Source organism: Alligator sinensis, unplaced genomic scaffold, assembly GCF_000455745.1.
Source record: "Alligator sinensis unplaced genomic scaffold, ASM45574v1 scaffold301_1, whole genome shotgun sequence".
Taxonomy (NCBI): domain Eukaryota; kingdom Metazoa; phylum Chordata; order Crocodylia; family Alligatoridae; genus Alligator; species Alligator sinensis.
In genome coordinates, this window is record NW_005842035.1 from 1,570,357 (window position 1) to 1,587,846 (window position 17,490).

A 17,490-nucleotide genomic window follows, 5' to 3' on the forward strand; every position below is an offset into this window, starting at 1 on the left:
CCAGCACCTGGATGCTCGGTCTGAGGATCCTGTGCACCTAGGATGGGGGCATCCCCCATGCCAGGCCAGGCCCCTCTTATTCCAGCCTCCTTTGCCCTAGAGCTCCTGGAGCCAGCACGGGCTGGGGGCTCATGGCATTTCCCGCCTTCTCTCGGCAGATCCAGATGGTCCGCGAGGGCAAGATGCATGGCTTCCTCCGCATGTACTGGGCCAAGAAGATCCTGGAGTGGACCCGGTCCCCGGAGGACGCCCTGCGCTTCGCCATCTACCTCAACGACCGCTTTGAGCTGGACGGCAGGGACCCCAACGGCTACGGCTGTGGGTGGCCAGCACGGGGCCAGGCCTGAGGGTGGGAGGGGATGCACCCACGTGGGAGCAGGACTGGCAGGGGGGTGTCACCTGCCTGGCTCTGGCACTCTGCGGAGGCAGAGGATCATGAGAAATGTTGCCCAGAGACAGCCTAGAGGAAAGAGCGGGGGTGTTTCTCCCTCTGGGCTGTAGCTCCCGTGGGGCAGCGCCCATCCAAGCGTGCTCTTTTTAGCTCTTTTCTTGCATTTTCCCTTAATTTCCACATTTAGTCCCAATTCCTGAGATAAAACTAGCGCCTCTCTACTTCGGACCTGGTCCATACTGGCCAGCCAGGCAGGCGCAGGCTGCCCATAGCAGAACGGACCTCCCGTCCCCCACGCAGCTGCCCCACAGCACCATCCCTCTCGCCCCCGCGGCTAGGGAGGGTGCCGGGACCCGAGGCGGGGCTGGGCAACCTGACGGGGACCCCTCTCTGTGTGGCAGGATGCATGTGGTCCATCTGCGGCACCCACGACCAAGGCTGGGCTGAGCGGAACGTGTTCGGGAAGATCCGGTACATGAACTACGCCGGCTGCAAGAGGAAGTTTAACGTGGGCCAGTTCGAACACAAGTACCGGCCCTGAACGCTCAGGGGCCCTCGCTGGCCTCCCCGTACAAGTCCACTCCCTCGGAGGCAGGAGCTCTTGCCGCGAGCAGTCTGCGTAGCTGTCCCCGGATAGCGGGGACCGTGCCTTTTCCAGACCAGCTGCTGCACGTCTTTGCATACACTTGCTTGAGAGACTAGTCATGCTGCAGGACCAGGAGACATCCTCTCCCCCGGTGCCGGGTTTTTAGCGCTGCTCTTTCTAGATGGATTGCATCCAAAAAGGAAGTGGCCGGAGGGGAAGGAAAGTGAGCAAGCACCCTGTCACGAGCTCACCATTTTTTGAGGTGTTCATGGAATATTACAGAGGTTTTCTTGGACTGGCTTCACTGCTAGGTCGCGTGCCGTCTTTATAGATAGGTAGCCTTAAACCATGTTCCCCTCCTTATGTCTACGATTTGTGGTATTTGGCTGGTACCAAAGTATTTTTATATTTCCTCTTTTGGCCGGGATTAGTTAATAGGGCAACAATTAGGGCTGCTGCCCTAGCCCCACGTCCGAGGAGTAAGCAACTAGGAAGCGTACATTTAATAACTAATAACATGTAATAACTCAGCGGGCTATTACCTGTTATTATCACCCCAGCAGGTGGTCGGGTGGATACGTGACTCCAGACATGCTCACAGGCCATGACAGCTTCTGTTTTAAAGAGAAGAGGCATCTGGGGAACAGTCCAGCCACAGACTTGTTGGAGGGAATAAGTGAAAGACTTATGGCCCGTAGAGATAAATGATGATATTCAAGGATATCCAATTGGCAATCTTTACGTCTGAAAGGATGTAAGTATTCACCTGGTCGTAACCAGATCGGGGAAGACTTCAAAGCTGATAAGCAGATGCACATCGAGGGGCAAGAAGTATGGAAGTGTGCATAGGATGGGAACCCCAGCAATTTTGTGGATGACGTATATGCTTGGCAGGATTCGATTTTTATCAGTCAATGGTGATAAACATCGATTTCATCTCGCAGGCCCATGAAAAAATATTTCCATCACAAATAATCAAAATGTATAGAAAGAGGATGTAAGAAAAACAATGGCTGATGCAGTGCGTCACGACCAGGAGATCCTGGTTTTCTCCAACTTAAAAAAATCCCCAATTTTCAGTTACTTTTTTTAACTCCAAATTTGCATTTTTCCATTATTAAAATGAAACATCAATATATGCATATCTGTATATTAATGGTGTTCCATTTAAGTCATAGGAAAATGTGGATTTGGGGTTACTTTTTTCAACTGAAAATTGTGGGTTTTGCTTTGTTTTTTTAAATCGGAGAAAAGCAGGATCCCTGGTCACGACCCGGTCCTATATAGCCGTGCTGGCTGTAGTTCGGACTGCAACTCCCAGAAACCCCAGGGGACTGGGAACAAAGGAAAAGGAGGTGACAAAGGGGATGAGGGACCTACAGGTGAGCAGAGTCGCTTTTCCTGCTTGGCTGGTGGCAGTCCTACTGTAGTTACATTGGTCGTTAATAGTCTGGCCCCTAATTTTGCACAATCCTGAAAATGTAAATCAATAAACATCAAAATATATGCATAAAAATTACATTTGACATTATCCATCACCATTATTTAAAAAAATAAAAATCCAATTCTGCCAAGCCGAGCGATATGTATAAATGGCCGAATAAGAAACCATACTTAAGCCTGGCCATGAGAGCAAGTATTTGTCTAAACCAGTGGTTCTCAACCTTGTTAGGCTGCAGACCCCCTCAGAAAAGGCCAGTTCTTAGCTTTCACTTCTTTTTATGACTACAGGATAACACAAGAGCAATTCTCCCATTGCATGGGACTCAGAGAGACTGCAACAGGGCAGCATGGTTTTTAACACCATGGATTCCTGTTTGAAAGCTCTGGGTTTATCATGTGAATCATATTTGCACACCTAACCGTGCCAACACTGCATGGCACCCTTGAAAGGATCTCAAGGCACCCTGGTTAGGCATTACTGGTCTACTTTACAGTTTCTTGGGTGTAAGGTGCTCTAGTCCCGCACTGGCTTAGCTGGGCAGCACAAGCTGAGAGCCTGGGGGAAGATTTTGGCTTGGACAGAAGCTGCTTTTTTAGAGTTTAGGGATAAAGTAAAAGCATTGGTCTGATATTTCCCTTGGTTTATTCTTATATCTTAGTGGTTCCTGATGCCTTATAGCGGTTTTGTAATAAACCTTTTTGCTGTTCTGACTCACTTAGTGTCACTGCTGGGATTCTGTGGATTTCATGGATGTCAGGGTCAGAAGGGATCTCAGTAGATCATCGAGTCCGACCCCTGCCCTGGGCAGGAAAGAGCGCTGGGGTCAGACGACCCCAACTCGGTGCTTGTCCACTCTGCTTTTAAAGACCCCTGGGGCAGGGGAGAGCACCACCTCCCTTGCAGCCCATTCCAGATTCTGGCAACCCTCGGTGTAAAGAAATGTTTCCTAACATCTAAATCTGCTCTCCACCAGTTTATGGCCGTTGTTCCTAGTAATCCCAAGGGGCGCTCTGGTAAACAGAGTATCCCCTATTTCTTGCTGCCCCCTCGATGAATTTGTAAACGGCTATAAGATCCCCTCTCAGGCTTCTTTTGCGGAGGCTGCAGAGATCCAGGTCCATCAATTTGTCCTTACCCATAGGCCCATAACCAAGCGGGTGGCCCTCCTCTGAACCCTGTCAAGGTTGTCCACATCCCTCCTGAAGTGCGGCGCCCAGACCTGGACACAGTACTCCACCTGCGGCCTGACCAGTGTCGCGTAGAGGGGGAGGATCACCTCCTTGGACCTGCTAATGCAGGACCGCATGTGGTTGGCTTTACCAGTCGGTTCATCACGTCGACAACTCTTGTTCATTTTGGAGTCAACTATGACTCCAAGATCCCTTTCCACTGCTGAGAAAGTCATTTCCCAGCCTATAGGTGTGTTGGCAATTCTTTCTCCCTCAATCCAGCACTTCACATTTATCTTTGCTTAACTGCATCCTATTCTGTTCTGCCCACATTCCCAACCCGTCCAAATCCGCCTGAATCCGCTCCCTGCCCTCCAGCGTGTTTACTTTGCCCCACAATTTGGTGTCATTCACAAATTTGGCCAGAGTGCTTCCCACGCCCTCCTGTAGTAACCTTTGCCACCAGTCTCGCATGTAGGTGTTTGTGGAGCAGCTAATGGGGTTGCTGAGACTGGAAGTGGGTGGGAGGTGGGCTGAGGCTAAGGCCAGGACACCTACAGCAGCATAAGAAATGCTCCCATAAGGGGCAGTTGGGCAGTGATGTTGGGGCGCAGCTCCAGCCAGCTAGTGGTAAAGCTGGCTGCGTGGCACAGGCCATGACAGTACGGCGCACGTGTGTCTGCAGGGCTGGCGGGCACCGTTTGGGCCCTGTGGTTGCAGATCCTACCTTGGATGATCCCTGCCCCCCTCCTCTGAGCATGCTCCATCTCCACTTCCAGCGACATGTATTTGTGGCCTGTTTGCACCCAAGTGCTTCTGCACGAACATCGTCCTTCAAAGGACACCAAAGAGCCATTTCGGCTTAAACACCTCCTGGGTTCAATACCACCCCCACAATACACATTGATGGAGAGCAGGGTCATCCCCTCTCTGGCCCTCAGCCTTGTTCTCTGGGGCTCTGTTCTGTCCAGCAGCAGCTGCCAACTCAGGCCATTTGTTCCCATTAGATCCATGCCCTGGCTAAGGCAGGGCTGGGACATATTGGCTGAGTGAGCACCGATGCCACAGCTGTGGGAATGGCCAAGCCAAAGATGCCCCTGTAAGCACCAAGCAGCTTATGCTTTGCTATATAGCACCCGGAGGGATGGAAGGGGGCTGTCACGCTTAAGCCCATTCCCCAAATTGGCAACACCTTTCCTTGTTGCTTGGGGTTCACTCTGGGACTCGTCTATCCATACAGCTAACAAGCCCAGTCCTGCTTAACTAAAACTATTGCGTAGGGTTTGCTTTGGTTTCTCCACCCAGCTACCACCGGGTTGCTGATGCCAGACACGTGCCCATGGCTGTGGAGGACCTCAGCTCTGCAACTCCCCATTTCTTGGAAGTAAAATTTAAACACTTGGCTGCTTTCTCCCAGCCGTAACTATTCACACCAACACCACTGGGCAAAGCAGGCCAGCCAGCCGTGTTTTTCATTAACTTAGTTTATTAGGGATGGCATGGTCATAGGTAGGCTGTGTCGTACCATAGTGGGCAGCAATCCCATTCTACCGTGTACAGCACAGCACCACCCTTCTCCCTACACCCAACGTGCCAACTCACGGCGGGCGGTGTTACATGTAGGGGTAAATACTGTCCTACCTTGGCAAACGGGTCAGTAACAGCTTCATTAGTGTTGCGCATAATTGTAAGACCCTCCACTGTGTCCAGAAAAACCCCTCTTCCAGAAATCCCTATCATCAAGGGGGGGAAGGGGGAAATACCCCGGATCCATTCACTGTGTCGGACGGTAATCAGTGCTTCTAGAAATGGCCGTCGAGAGGCTGTGTCACCCCAGCAGTGCCTCAAAGGATTAAAGTGCTTCGAACAAGTTTTGGAGGGACGTTGTCTGAGCTGGCACAGCTCATCCGTGGGCTCAGCCCTAACCGAGCTGGCCAGTAGTGCAAGGTTCGGCCCAGGCGTGGCTGCTGCCGGAGGAGCTGTCGGCGTCCGTGGGAGGGCGAGTCACCGCGTGGCAGAGTCTGTGGGACAGTGTCAGCATCCAGAGCTTCTGGGCGGCCAGACCCGGCCGGCTGTCAGCAGCAAGACCGTTGCTCGGCTCGGCTTGGAGGATGAGGAGAGCAGAGGCAACTCCTGGGCACCGGTGGACGGTGGAGCTGGGGACATGGCTGCTGCGAGGCCCCCAGGGCTGGGTGTTCAGAGCCGAGCGTGAGAGCAGCCTGTGCAGAAGTCACTTCCCGGCCAGGCGCGTGCGAGGGGGCAGTTTCAGGCTGCGCTGAGTACCCTGGACGGTAGCATCGCAGCTGTTTGGTTGACAAGGGGGCATTGGTGCTACTCTAAGGCCTTCCCTCTTGTGTTTTAACTCTCACACGGGCCCCACTCTCCACCCTGTGGACCTGTGCAGGAAACACCCCGCTGTCATTGTGCCCCCCCGCGGACACATCAGGGCACCCAGAGCCCTGCGTAACCCCCCGCTGTGTCCAACCCAAGCTCATCCCCCCCTCCCTGCAAGAGCATCCCCTGCCTGCCAGGCTGCAGCTGGACGGGGCACTACAGCTCTAGTTCAGTCACTCCAGGGGGACAATGCTGCTGGGTATAGAGAGCAAAGCAACCTGCCCATGGCCCATGGGGTTGGGGTGGGGGGGTTCCCTTCTCAATTTCCTCTTTCAAGCCAAAGCAGCCACACAGCCGGCCTTCCCCTGCCCCAAGAGAATGCACCAGCCTCGGTCCTTCACAGCTACTTTCAGCCTGCCTTCCCACCCAGGGACGTGCCACTGCTGCCCATGGAGCTGAGCCTGCAGGACAGGGTCCTCAGCCCAAAGCACTAGCTGCACAGCCAGGGCACAGTCCCAGATCTCACCCTGCACCAACACTTCCAGACGACACACCGACCCTCACCTCTGTCACGTGCACAATCACCTTGCTCAATGCCCAAGGCCAGAGCTCCCTGCGGCCGTGCAGATGCCCCCACGAGCACTCTCTCCAGGCCTGTACAGAGCAGAGCTGTTGTAGGGAGGAGCAAACAAGTGGCAGTAGGAACCCATTTCATCTCCCCGCATCCCAGCTCCAAACCTCCAGTGCCGGGGGCTTTCCAGCTAGTCAAGGCTGGTTCTGAGCATACACCCAGCACAGACAGCGACAAAAATAGGGACATACGCACATGGAGCCTGTTTCACGGACTGGTGGTAGTAAGCCCCATGCAGGTCTGTGCTGGACAGGACAGCTACGCCAATCCCAGGAGATGCACCTCTGTGCTGGGCAGTGAGAGTCAATGGGAACAGGTCATTAAAAGATGCCCTGTCCCTACTGAACTGTGGTAAAAAATAATCATAAACCTAAATCTAAGATCAGGACAATTAAAATGACCCAGCAAATGAGGCTGAAAGAAGAGGACGGGACGGGAGCACTGCAGCTGAAGATGCAGGCTCTGGAGGGTGATGGGCAGCTGGTCCTGTCCACTGTCGCTGGAGAGATGCTGCTAACAGCCCTGTGTGCCCATGAGGGCAGCCAGGGTGGAGGGAGCACAGCATCAGGGTGGAGGCCTGGAGCTGGGTTCAGATCTCAATGATGGGGTCAGGAACCAGCTGGGGTGCACCTCCGTTGCCTGGCACTGTGGCCATCCTGCCAGACTGCCCCAGCGTAGCGCAGCGCATCACCCAGCAAGAAGCAATGCCCTCACAGCTGTGGCAGGGAGAGGAGGGGGTGGGCACAAGTCACCCCCACACCCACACTGTCCTGACAACATCTCCACATGCCATGCAATGTTGGGCTGCTTCCACGTGGGGCTGGCACCACAGCAGGCATAGTTCCTCCTGCCCGGACTTGCTGGAGAGGGCCAAGCTGGGGGAGAGCAGGAAGCTGGCACCTGGAGTTTGGGTGCTGGCTGACCCCGATCCCTGGGTGAGAGCTCAGATGGGGACCCAGAAGGCTTCTTGTCTGGAGGGACGCAGCAGCTCAGCCCACCCTCACAAACTTCCCCGTCTTCCCTCCCCTGGGTCCATGCAGCTCCACCTCAAGAGCAGCCTGTCAACACCCTGGGCAGCGAGGGGAATCTCCGAAGCAGCAGGTGGGCCCTGCCCCCTGCCATCCTTTGGGAGCCCCTCTCACCCCACTATAGCCCAGGCACGTCCCGAGCAAAAGCAGGGCTGCAGACTGGCCGAGGCACTGTTCACAGCATCCCAGCGGTAAGGAAGGTTCTTGTGAAGAAAACCCACAGCAGCAAAGGGCAGGGGAGGGCAGCAGAGAGGCCTCAGCAAAGCCCTCAAGGCGCAGCTGGTCCAGCAGCACGTGGAGTCGAGACAGGCTCTGGGTAGAAGCTGCTGCCAAAAGGTTAACAGGAAGGGGGTGTGGGGCTGTTGCTCCTTCACTGAGGCCCAGGCTGCACGTGGGGCAAGGCTGGGACTCGCCAGCACCTGGAACAACCCCCCCTATCCCGTCTACTGGACCACGACCCACGGAGAAAAGCAACACTGCCCGTGAGGCAGAGCTGGTCCCGCCAGCACTGGGGGCTGGTGCTCGAGGTCCCCGTGTCTCAGCCCCGCGGAGCAGTGCAGTGAGTCAGTTCCAATCTGTCAGTCGGTCCCTGCAGCCGGAGGCCCTGTGTGCCTGCTGGCTCTGCTCCCTCCTCACGTGGCGGCTGCTGCCTCCCGTGGCTCCGGCTCCTCCTCGCAGTCCGAGGTGCATGACTCCAAGCTCTGCTTGGCCAGCAGCTCCCTCCGGGCCTGGAGCCGCTCACACTTGGGGCAGGGCCCCACCTTGAAGCAGGATTTGTGGTAGCAGGCCTTGCACTCTGCAGGAAGAGACAGGCAAAGAAACTGTGAGCCACGGGCCGGGGCCACACAGACTGCACCTACCGTCCTCCCCCACTGTCACCTCCATCCCAGGTCTCCTGCTGCATGGCCTCCCCACCCCAGTGCAAGGGGCAATCCTAGCCCTACACTCCACACCCTAGTGAGGCAGCTTCAGGGCTTCTCTACACAGCTCCTACGTGATCCTCCCCATGCCCTGATGTGAGCATGCAAAACACACCACTGCCAGCACTGCGGCTGGGGGTACATCCCCCAGGACAAGGGACCAGGCAGGCATGCTGTGCTTTGGTGACATCCCAGGTCCTACACTACTAAGGCAGCGGTGCGAGTACCTCCATGACAAACACAAGCACCCTAAGACTGTCTTGTTGCCCGGTGGCCTGGACTGGTCTGGACAGCCCAAGAAACTGGTGCTGAGATATAGAGAGACTGTGTGGTCATCAGCACAGACCGACCTGGACAAAGTTCCCACTTACCGCCCTCGCTGGCTTGAGTAAGATGTTTTCAGGCTGGCTCTGCAGCGCAAAGCCACCCTGTCCCTGAGGTCCCTGACTGCCAACTACAACAGCATGGCACCTGAGAGGGAAAGGGCACGATGCCCTCATCTGTTCCCCACATCCATGTCTTTCCCTGAGCTGGGTCCAGGCAGTGCCTGCCCCTCAGCCACAGCAGCAGCAAGTCCACGCCCTGCAGGTAGTGCCCTGCTGGACTTTACATGTGCACATTGGGGCAGCTGTCCCACAGTGCCTCTGCAGTGGGTGGCACACACAGGGGTCTGGCTCTCTGGGATGCTCATTGCAGATAGCTGGCAGAGGTCTGTAGGTGCCACTGGAGGGTTCTGGCCAAAGTGAAAGGCCACTTGCCAACCAGTTACAGACAGCAGCGGAGTAGACCAGTGCCAGAGACTCCAGCTCTGCAGCACCTGCCATCTTGGTGACAGGACACTTCTTAAACCTGCTGCAGACAGAGGCCAGTTGTGGTTCGAGGCAGCTTCAGCCCCAGCTGGGCGCACCCCTGGTCAGTCCCTGAGGGTGCAAGCAGCCCCATCCCGGTGTTCAGGTCCTCTGGGTCCCAGCTGGCCTCTCACCTTCGCATGTCCTGCACTTGTTCAGCTCAAAGGGGAAGATGATGTCGTCCTCGTTCTGGCAGAACTCACAGATGAAGCCTTTGGCTTGACACAGCTGCAAGGACAAGAGGGCACAGTGGTTAGGGAAGCAGGCGAACACACCAGGGTTTCCTGGCCACAATGAAGGCAGAGGGAGCAGCAGCCTGGAGCCAGGAGACTGGTTCCACTGTGGGGACGATGCCAGCCCCTGGGACAACCTCTGTGCCTGTTCATCCCCATGCCAAGAGCTGGCCCTCCTCACTGGCTGTGACATGGTGTCATCACTCATGCAGCACAGGAGACACTGCTACTCGAGAAGCCGTACAACAAGGTGGTGGAAATGAGCAGCCCATTACAACACCGCAGCGGCTAGGCGGAGGCAACCAGGAGCTGGGCGTTCACTAGCTCTTGTGGAGTGGGAACGTGACATCTCTGCTGTAGGCACCTATCATGGCACCTCCTGTCAGCAGCCAGCCAGGGAGAGCCAGTCGTGCATCTGCTCCTTAGAGCCAGATCTGGGGTAAGCTACTCCATGGCCATCAGGCCACATCCACACCAGCCAGCTCCTCATGGCAGGGACTGCATCTTGCCCAGCACATGCATTGCCCCTTAGCTAGTGTTCTGCGAACGCTAAGCTGTGGTTCCCACCAGCTATAGCATAAACACACCCACCCGAGGCTACACACTCCCTGCTGCTGAACTCAGAGCCACCTAGTTACATCTGTTCTCTTTCGACTTCCCGAAAAGACTCTATGCTTCATCAAGAGAGCAGCCAGCCTACAAAGAGCTTTGGGTGGGAAAAGTAACTTCTGCAGTTCCCCTGTGTGTGATAATGGTCTCCAGATCCCATTCCTGCCCCTGCTAGAACAGGCCATGCTCCTGCCAGCTGAAACCCAAGATTTATTGGGAACTAAGCACACCAATGAAACCACCAGAATCACAGAAAACTCAGTTCCCAGCTAGTTAGCCATCACAGCATGGAGGACCTGGCTAAAATGCTCTCAAAGACTCAATTCAAACCCTGCTCCATCTTGAGCATACCCAGGACCTCAGATTACCCTGTGATCCTAAGCTGTGCTCCGCCCTGTGATCCTAAGCTGTGCTCCAGGTGAAGTCACCAGGGGGGAAACATGGCCCCAGGGCACGCTGAGGGGCTGTCTGCACTAGGGGTTGCAGCAGGGTTTGGCCACGTCAGGGCATGGTGCTGTAGCCAGCTCCCTTCTGCATTCTTGTGGTGCAGCCTGGCCTGGAGAGCAGATGTAGGCAAATGTCACGCCTTGATGTCTGCTGGGATCCATCTCCCAGGCCTTCCCTCCTGCTCTCCCAGCCTCTTTCCTCTCCACATCCAAATCAGGTTTCATGTCATCGTTCTAAATCAAACAGGAAGAGCTGGGAGAGGGTCTATGGGCTGCACCATGATGGCAGAGACAAGTGGGGGAATGCCCTGAACATTTCCCGTGCACCTGGGTGGAAAAGGCAGGATTTAAACCCCGAGGCTTCTCCCCATAAGGGCTAGAAAGTTCCTTCCTGCTTCTGGTCCATCTCAGAGCTGCCCCCCCCACATGCCAGTGCACAAAGCAACCTACCACGCATCTCTCAACATGCAGAGCCCCGGCCTTCACGAGCTCCGTCAGGTGGGGAACAAGGTCCCCCTTCTTGGTGGTGCTCAGGTCGTTGAGGGAGTAGAGGTGGAGGTCTTCCGTCAAGTGGCCGGGCACCGCGTCAAAAGAGTCCAGGAGCCTGCAGGGGCAAAAGACCAGAACTCAGAGAACAGCAGCAGGAGACCTCCCCCCTCCACCGTGGGGTCCCACTGCCTCTCCGGCTCCCCTGCCTCTAGACTATGCTAAGAAGACCTGTCAATAGTGCCCGCTTCACCCCCTCCAGACTATCAGATGAGCACCAGCCAGTGCCTCGCAGCTGCAGATCATGGCATCTGGGCTGCTCCACCCCTTACCAGGGCTAAGACAGAAGCTTTGGGGACCAGGGCAGCTGCCTGAGGAGGCTGGAGCCAGCTGTTTTGGGGACATAAAGGGAAGTCCACAAAAGGCAGCAGCAAAGCAACTGTCCTCTTGCCCTGCAGGGCCTGAGCACAGGGATGAGGGCCCTTAGCAGCTGAGCCCTGAGAAGGGGGCTGAGCTGAGGTGCCCCTTGCATATGGTGACAGTTCCCAAAAGGCCCACCCTGTGCCACACAGGCACCCAAGGACCCACACAGTAATGTAATGGGTTGGCACAGGCCAGGCTGGATGAGGGGTATTCGCTGATACTCACTCCTTTGCCAGGCGGCAGGTCTTGAACATGTTCTTCATATGGAACAGCTGGACCCTCAGGAGCTGGAGGACATGGGGAACAAGGCTGCTGTGAGACAAGCAAGCCCTGAGCCAGCACAGACCCTTCTCTTTCAGGTCACGCTCTCCCGACCTCCTCCCCACTGTCTAATTGGCTTGGGTGTCCTTGGCACTGAGCAGCTACATCAGTGAGTAAAGCAATAGGAGCGGCCAGCCTCATGCTTCTGGGCACAAACCAAGACCCCTGCTGAGGTCAGGAAAAACACCCTGCCCACAGCATCTAACTGGGCAGCGGATGAGAGGCTTGAGCCCATCTCCCGCCTCAGAGAGGAGCCCCAGCCAGCAGGCCACAACTGAGCACTGGGCCCCAGGTGGTACATAACAGCAGGTTGGTACTTTCTTCCTTGTTTCAGAGTGTCAGAAGCAGCCACTTCCCCACAAAGCCCCTTCAGGAGCTATCACCAGTTCCACGTAAGGAGGGACAAACCCAAGTTTCACCAGTGGAAAGGCAGCTGGGCATCAGGCCCAGTCACCCACAGCAGGGGTGCCACAGGGGACGTGGTTTGCACAGCAGGGTGCCACCTCTGCGACTCACTGTGGCAAGTCATGTACGGACTCAGTGCCTGTTTCCCCACCTGTTAAACAGGGATGATGCTCCCTGCCCAGTTTCATGTGCTCAGAGATCTGGACGTAATACCCATAATGGGAGGGCTAAGTGACAGTGGCAGGGAGGGCTTGCCAACATGATGAGGGCAGTACAGACAGCATCCCTCTTCCCCATAACTCACCCCACAAAGCTGCTCACATCTACGGATCCACTCCCCCCCCCACCCCAGGGGAAGGGTAAGCCCTGGGGCTCCTGGAACATACCCGGACTTGGTTGAGGGGTTTGATCTTGCGATACAGCGCTGCGTTGATGTCCTGCATGTTGAAGAGCGGGTCACTCCAGATCTTGCCCAGCAGGTCCTTGGAGAAGTTGCTGACGTAGTACTTGCTGAAGTCCCACTTGCGCAGGATGCGGCTAGGGATGGCCATTTGCGCGTTCTCGTGGCAACACTGGCAGAAGTACTTGCCCAGGTACTCGCAGTACCGCAGCCGCTTGATGTAATCTGAGGGCAAAAGCAGACATCGGATTTCTCCCCAGGACCAAGCCTTTTCACCTGAGATCCTACAGATGTAAGAGCCCGCTGTCCCACTTGGAGTCCCTGTGAAGCATGAAAGAGAACCCTTTTCCCCAGGATGATCGTGGCACATTTGAGTCCAGTCCAGGGACAAGCCATATGTGAAAAGGACTGTGCTGCTCCCAGGTTCATCTCAAATGCAACATCTGTTTTTACCCAAAGGGATCCAGGAGGGGGAAGGAGAAAGGATCAGCTGCAGTGGGACCAGCTCAGGACAGAGCCTGAGGCTGCCTTTAATCCTGATCATCCTGAGCAGAGCTTGCAAGGAGAGAACCACTTGGTCCCTGCAGAGAGGGGCCTGCCACAGCCCCACACAAAAGCATGGAGCACAGCAGTCTCCTGCCACCCGTTTTCACCCCCAGAGGCCAGGACTTGCCTGTACCTGGGGCACCTGCAGCTTCCCACCCTATCCCTACAGCTGGGAGAAGCAAAGGGTTCCAGTCCTCTGTGAGCCACGTGCCCAGCATCAATGCAGCTGCCTGCCTGGGGCCCTGCCCATCCCTCCAAAAATCCTGCAGATCCTGGAAAGTGACTGATACCCAAGAACCATCACCTGAATCCAAGGACATAGCCATGCTGGTTCCACGGCTGAACATCACGGGCACCAGAGAGTTGGGGGCAAACTGCAGTGAGCAAAGGCTCTTCCCCCCAACCCACACATAACAACTGGACTCTAGGCTTTGCTTCTGAGCCTCAGGGCTGAAATGCATCCAGAGCCGTTCCTGTCTACAATGCCCCCCTGCTGACTACTGCCACGGGGGGGATTCTTCCTTAGGCACCAGCTGGGGCACAGCCAGGCAGGGTCCCAAGAAATGTGCCCCTGAGCAAAGTGACTGCCATGGACCTCAGTCTCCCTGCATCCTCCACTGCACTGCCACCTCCCCCCACAGCAGCCCTTCCTGTCTCCCTTCAGGAGAGGACAAGGCTGCGGCACTCACCAGGGTCTGTCCGGATGCCGCAGCCGGCGCACCGGTAATTCTGCTTCGCCACGGCCACCTTCCTCCTGCAGAGACAAGGAGTATGGTGAGATCAGTGCCATCAAGGGCCTCACATCTGTGCAGCCCAATCTGTGCACATCTGTACAACCCAGTCCCCCCCTCCTGCAGGTCCCGTGGCACCGAACGCACTGCCTGACTGGCATGGACAAGCAGCAAAGGGAAGGCACCACGTCGAAAGCAATCCAGACGGGCAGAGAAGTTAGAGCTAAGGCCAAGGTGGGGCAGGAAGTGGAGGGGAGCAGTTCCCAATCTGGGGCCAGTATCAGAGCCCTGCAGTGAGACAAAGGTGTCCTCTCCTGGAGCAGAGCCCTCCAGAGGGATGAAGGAGGCAGAGTCCAGCAGGTCTGAAGCAGAAACTGGGAGCCGCAGGGACCCATCTGGGCAGTGAGGGGCCCCCCAAGCTGTGGGAAAGGGCAGACAAAGGGATACCCCCCACAGCGCGCAGCCCTGATCCCAGCATAGGTCCTCACGTTGGGGCAGGGTGGACGTTGAAGATGATTTGGGGCCGGGGAGGTGCCCACTCCAGGTTCCCACGGACCCGAATGCGCAGCTTGTAGATGTCAGCATGCTCTCCATCATCGGGAGAGATGGGCAGCGAGTCTGGGATGGGCAGGAGCTGGAGGACAGACAAAGGGAAGACCATCAGACACCACTTTGCCCCAGCCCTGGGTGTCTGCCTAGCTTGCATCCCTGCCTGCATCGAGAGGGGCAGGGTTTGGAAGCCAAGCAGATCCCAGCACACCTGAAGGCCTGCAAGCCACTTCCAGAGGGTCCCGGCCTGGTCTGCCCCAGACACTTTGCTCAGCAGGACCAGGGTGTGGGGGAGTCCACACTGCTGGCTCCCTGGAGGTGGCACAGCAGCACTCCTTCACCTGTCGGCTCAGTGAACCACAGGCAGCTTCTGCCACCTGCCAACACCCACCCAGGCCTGTCCATAGATGCTGCCTGCTGCTGGTGCCTCCAGGCTGCACTGGTACAGCTGCTGAAAAGGGGCTACCAGCCTGTGCCTGGGTGGAGACACCCAAGTGGCTTCCATCAGGGACACTGAGCCCCTCCAACTCCCCCAGGACAGGACACAGGAGGAGGAATGGCCTGGTTCAGTGCACTGAACTTTGCCTGGGTCTTGTGGGACCAAGCGCAGCTCAGCACTATGCAGGCTGCATCAGCCTCTCACCAGGGCTATGGTCCCTGTCAGCAGCTGGATGACCCCGCCAACCAGCCTGGAGCAGAGCTGCTGGGGCTCTGCCCCATGCAGCTGTAACTCAGACCACGGCTCCCAAGTTGCACGTGGCTCTTGGCTGTGCCTCCTTGCTGGAGACATTATCAGACAGGGAATGTTTCCTTCAGCACATGCAGTGGGTGGGCCATCCCAACAATCACAAATCATTTAATATGCATGTTCCAACATTAATAACGGGTGGCTGCTCCTTCATGGTTGTTTAAAACCAGGATATCTCCCTCCAGCACATGTGGTGATGAGGAGCTCTGGTTAACCCTGGCAACTGCAGAGCTGAGCTGGGCTGAGCTGAGCCCCCATGCTGCTGGGGGCTAAGGCAGCTCTCCTCCATCCTACCAATCTCAGGAGCACCCTCATCAGCATCAGCTTGTCTCTCCCAAGACCCCTCTTTGGGAAGAGCATGTGCCTGGAGCTTTGCCGTCTCTGAATGTGCACTCCCAGCAGCTCTGTTGCATCTCAGCCCCCAGGCCAAGAGGGTTAAATGCCAGAGCCTTCAAACAGGGTGGGGGAAACAGCACATGGCACAGGGATGCCCCCAGGGTTAGGAGACACCAGGCAGGTGAAGGTAAAACCCAGTGACCTCCCGGGGGTTGGCTCATGCTAGGAGGTTGGGCCTGTGGCTGAAGGCAATTTGTTTGACATGTTAGTAGGAAAACATCAAGTCCACAATGCACTGCTCTCCTGAGAAGCCCTGCTGGAGCATGCACTTGGCACGGGCCTGCAGGCGCCGGGAACAAGTCGAGGCCAGGACTCATTACACCCATCCTGCTGAGAGCCACGCTGCTGCACCGTGGAGCCAGGAGCCTCCCCCTGTATACAGTGCCTCCCAGGACTGAAAGGCAGCTGCAATGTCGCCCTTCAGACAGGCCCAGCAGTCCCTGCGAGAGCGCCCAACAGGCTGGGACTGGGGCAGCAGGAGCTGCAGGTTGGGACTGAGGGGCAGAGACAAAGTTTATGACAAGAGGGGGCTGGAGGCTGGGACCAAGGGGGACTCCAGCAGAGCTGGGGTGGGTACAGTTATCGGGCAGGATGGAGGGGCTGTGCAGAGCAGCTGGCATCCCACCAGCCCATGCTGGCATCCCAGCCCCCCTTACTAGCACCGGGACTGCCCAAGCTGGCTGGAAAACCCATGTCTTCTCTAGCAGGCGGCCTGGGCGGTTACTGCACACAGTGGCTCATGCCATGCACACACTGGGGCACACTCTGCCCTCTACACATACCAGCAGCAGCTTTTTGGAAAGCTGCCTTCGCTTATACCACCGGGGACGCCTAAGGAGCTTTTTTAAAGTCTGTCTCAGGCCCTGAAACCAACAGCAAACAGCCTGTAAGGCCGGGGAGCCCGTGCCATCTCCAGATGCTGATCCTTCACCCTGCCCCCAGCCATATTAGCGTGTGAGGTCAATGGAGCCAACACAGCTCCAGGCACCTGCAAGGGAGTGCCAGAGCCAGCTGCACATAGGGTCCTACACCAGGTAGTGCCCCCAGGACAAACACAATGCCTTCCACTCCCTCAAGACAGCTTGATGACTCGAGCAGTGGGTTTCTCTGCCCTTCATGCTTTTCCCCCCCAATCTCACACCCCCAGCACTCCCAGACAGCACTTCAGCATCACCCCCCAGCTGCCACGCTCACCTTCTGAGGGGCATCGTGCTCCGGGACCAACCACTCCAGCTCGGATGCAGCCGGGAGCTGCATGCCTTCAAACTGCTTCAGCAGGCCCATTGCCACCGCCTCGGCTGAGTTTGAATGCAGGAAGGTGTAGGACCTGGGCAGCAAGACAGGATAGTCAGTGCCAGAGTAGACAGTGGCCTAACACCATGGTCCCTCCCTCCCTGCCTCAGCCCCTGGGCCTTGGTGCACCCACACCTTGAATACTGTGTGCAGTTCTGGTCCCCACGTATCAAAAAGGATGTGGACCAAGGGAACTGGGAACTGCTGTTCACCGAGTTCCAGGACACTAACACTAGGGGCACCCCCTGAAACGAGTAGGCTTAAAACTAACAAGAGAAAGGACATTTTTTACGCAAGGTGTAGTTAACTTGTGGAGTTCATTGCCGCAGGAGCAGGTGGAGGCAGAGAGCAGACCCAGGTGCCAAAAGGGACTGGATAAATTAATGGAGGATCAATCTGTTAATGGCTATTGAACAGAACAGCTGAAGATGCTTCCTCTGTCATTTCTAACCCAATAAATGGTGGATGCCAGGGAGAGTATTGCATAGGGGTTAGATTCCTCTAGAGATACCTGGTTTGATGCTCTCCTTCCACTTCTGCCACTGTCAGAGAC

At 56.3% G+C, this 17,490-nt stretch overlaps 2 protein-coding genes across 4 annotated transcripts in view; one reads left to right on the forward strand and one right to left on the reverse strand.

Annotated features, from left to right (window-relative positions):
- The window catches only part of LOC102380891 (deoxyribodipyrimidine photo-lyase-like), a 7,138-nt gene extending 6,206 nt beyond the window's left edge, over window positions 1-932 (forward strand). Inside the window, exons 9-11 of the mRNA XM_025202748.1 lie at window positions 159-318; window positions 579-785; window positions 829-932. Of these exons, the coding sequence (XP_025058533.1) occupies window positions 159-318; window positions 579-785; window positions 829-932 (471 nt within the window). The remainder of the gene's footprint in view (window positions 1-158; window positions 319-578; window positions 786-828) is intronic.
- A 6,798-nt stretch (window positions 933-7,730) lies between these two features.
- RUBCN (RUN and cysteine rich domain containing beclin 1 interacting protein) overlaps window positions 7,731-17,490 on the reverse strand; it is a 47,254-nt gene continuing 37,494 nt past the window's right edge. For all 3 annotated transcript variants that reach the window (XM_025202716.1, XM_014519369.1, XM_014519368.1), the window contains 8 exons: window positions 16,839-16,971; window positions 14,440-14,585; window positions 13,910-13,974; window positions 12,661-12,899; window positions 11,774-11,835; window positions 11,090-11,243; window positions 9,486-9,579; window positions 7,731-8,379 (listed from right to left, as the gene is read on the reverse strand). In XM_025202716.1, the coding sequence (XP_025058501.1) occupies window positions 8,216-8,379; window positions 9,486-9,579; window positions 11,090-11,243; window positions 11,774-11,835; window positions 12,661-12,899; window positions 13,910-13,974; window positions 14,440-14,585; window positions 16,839-16,971 (1,057 nt within the window). In that variant the 3' untranslated portion in view covers window positions 7,731-8,215. The remainder of the gene's footprint in view (window positions 8,380-9,485; window positions 9,580-11,089; window positions 11,244-11,773; window positions 11,836-12,660; window positions 12,900-13,909; window positions 13,975-14,439; window positions 14,586-16,838; window positions 16,972-17,490) is intronic.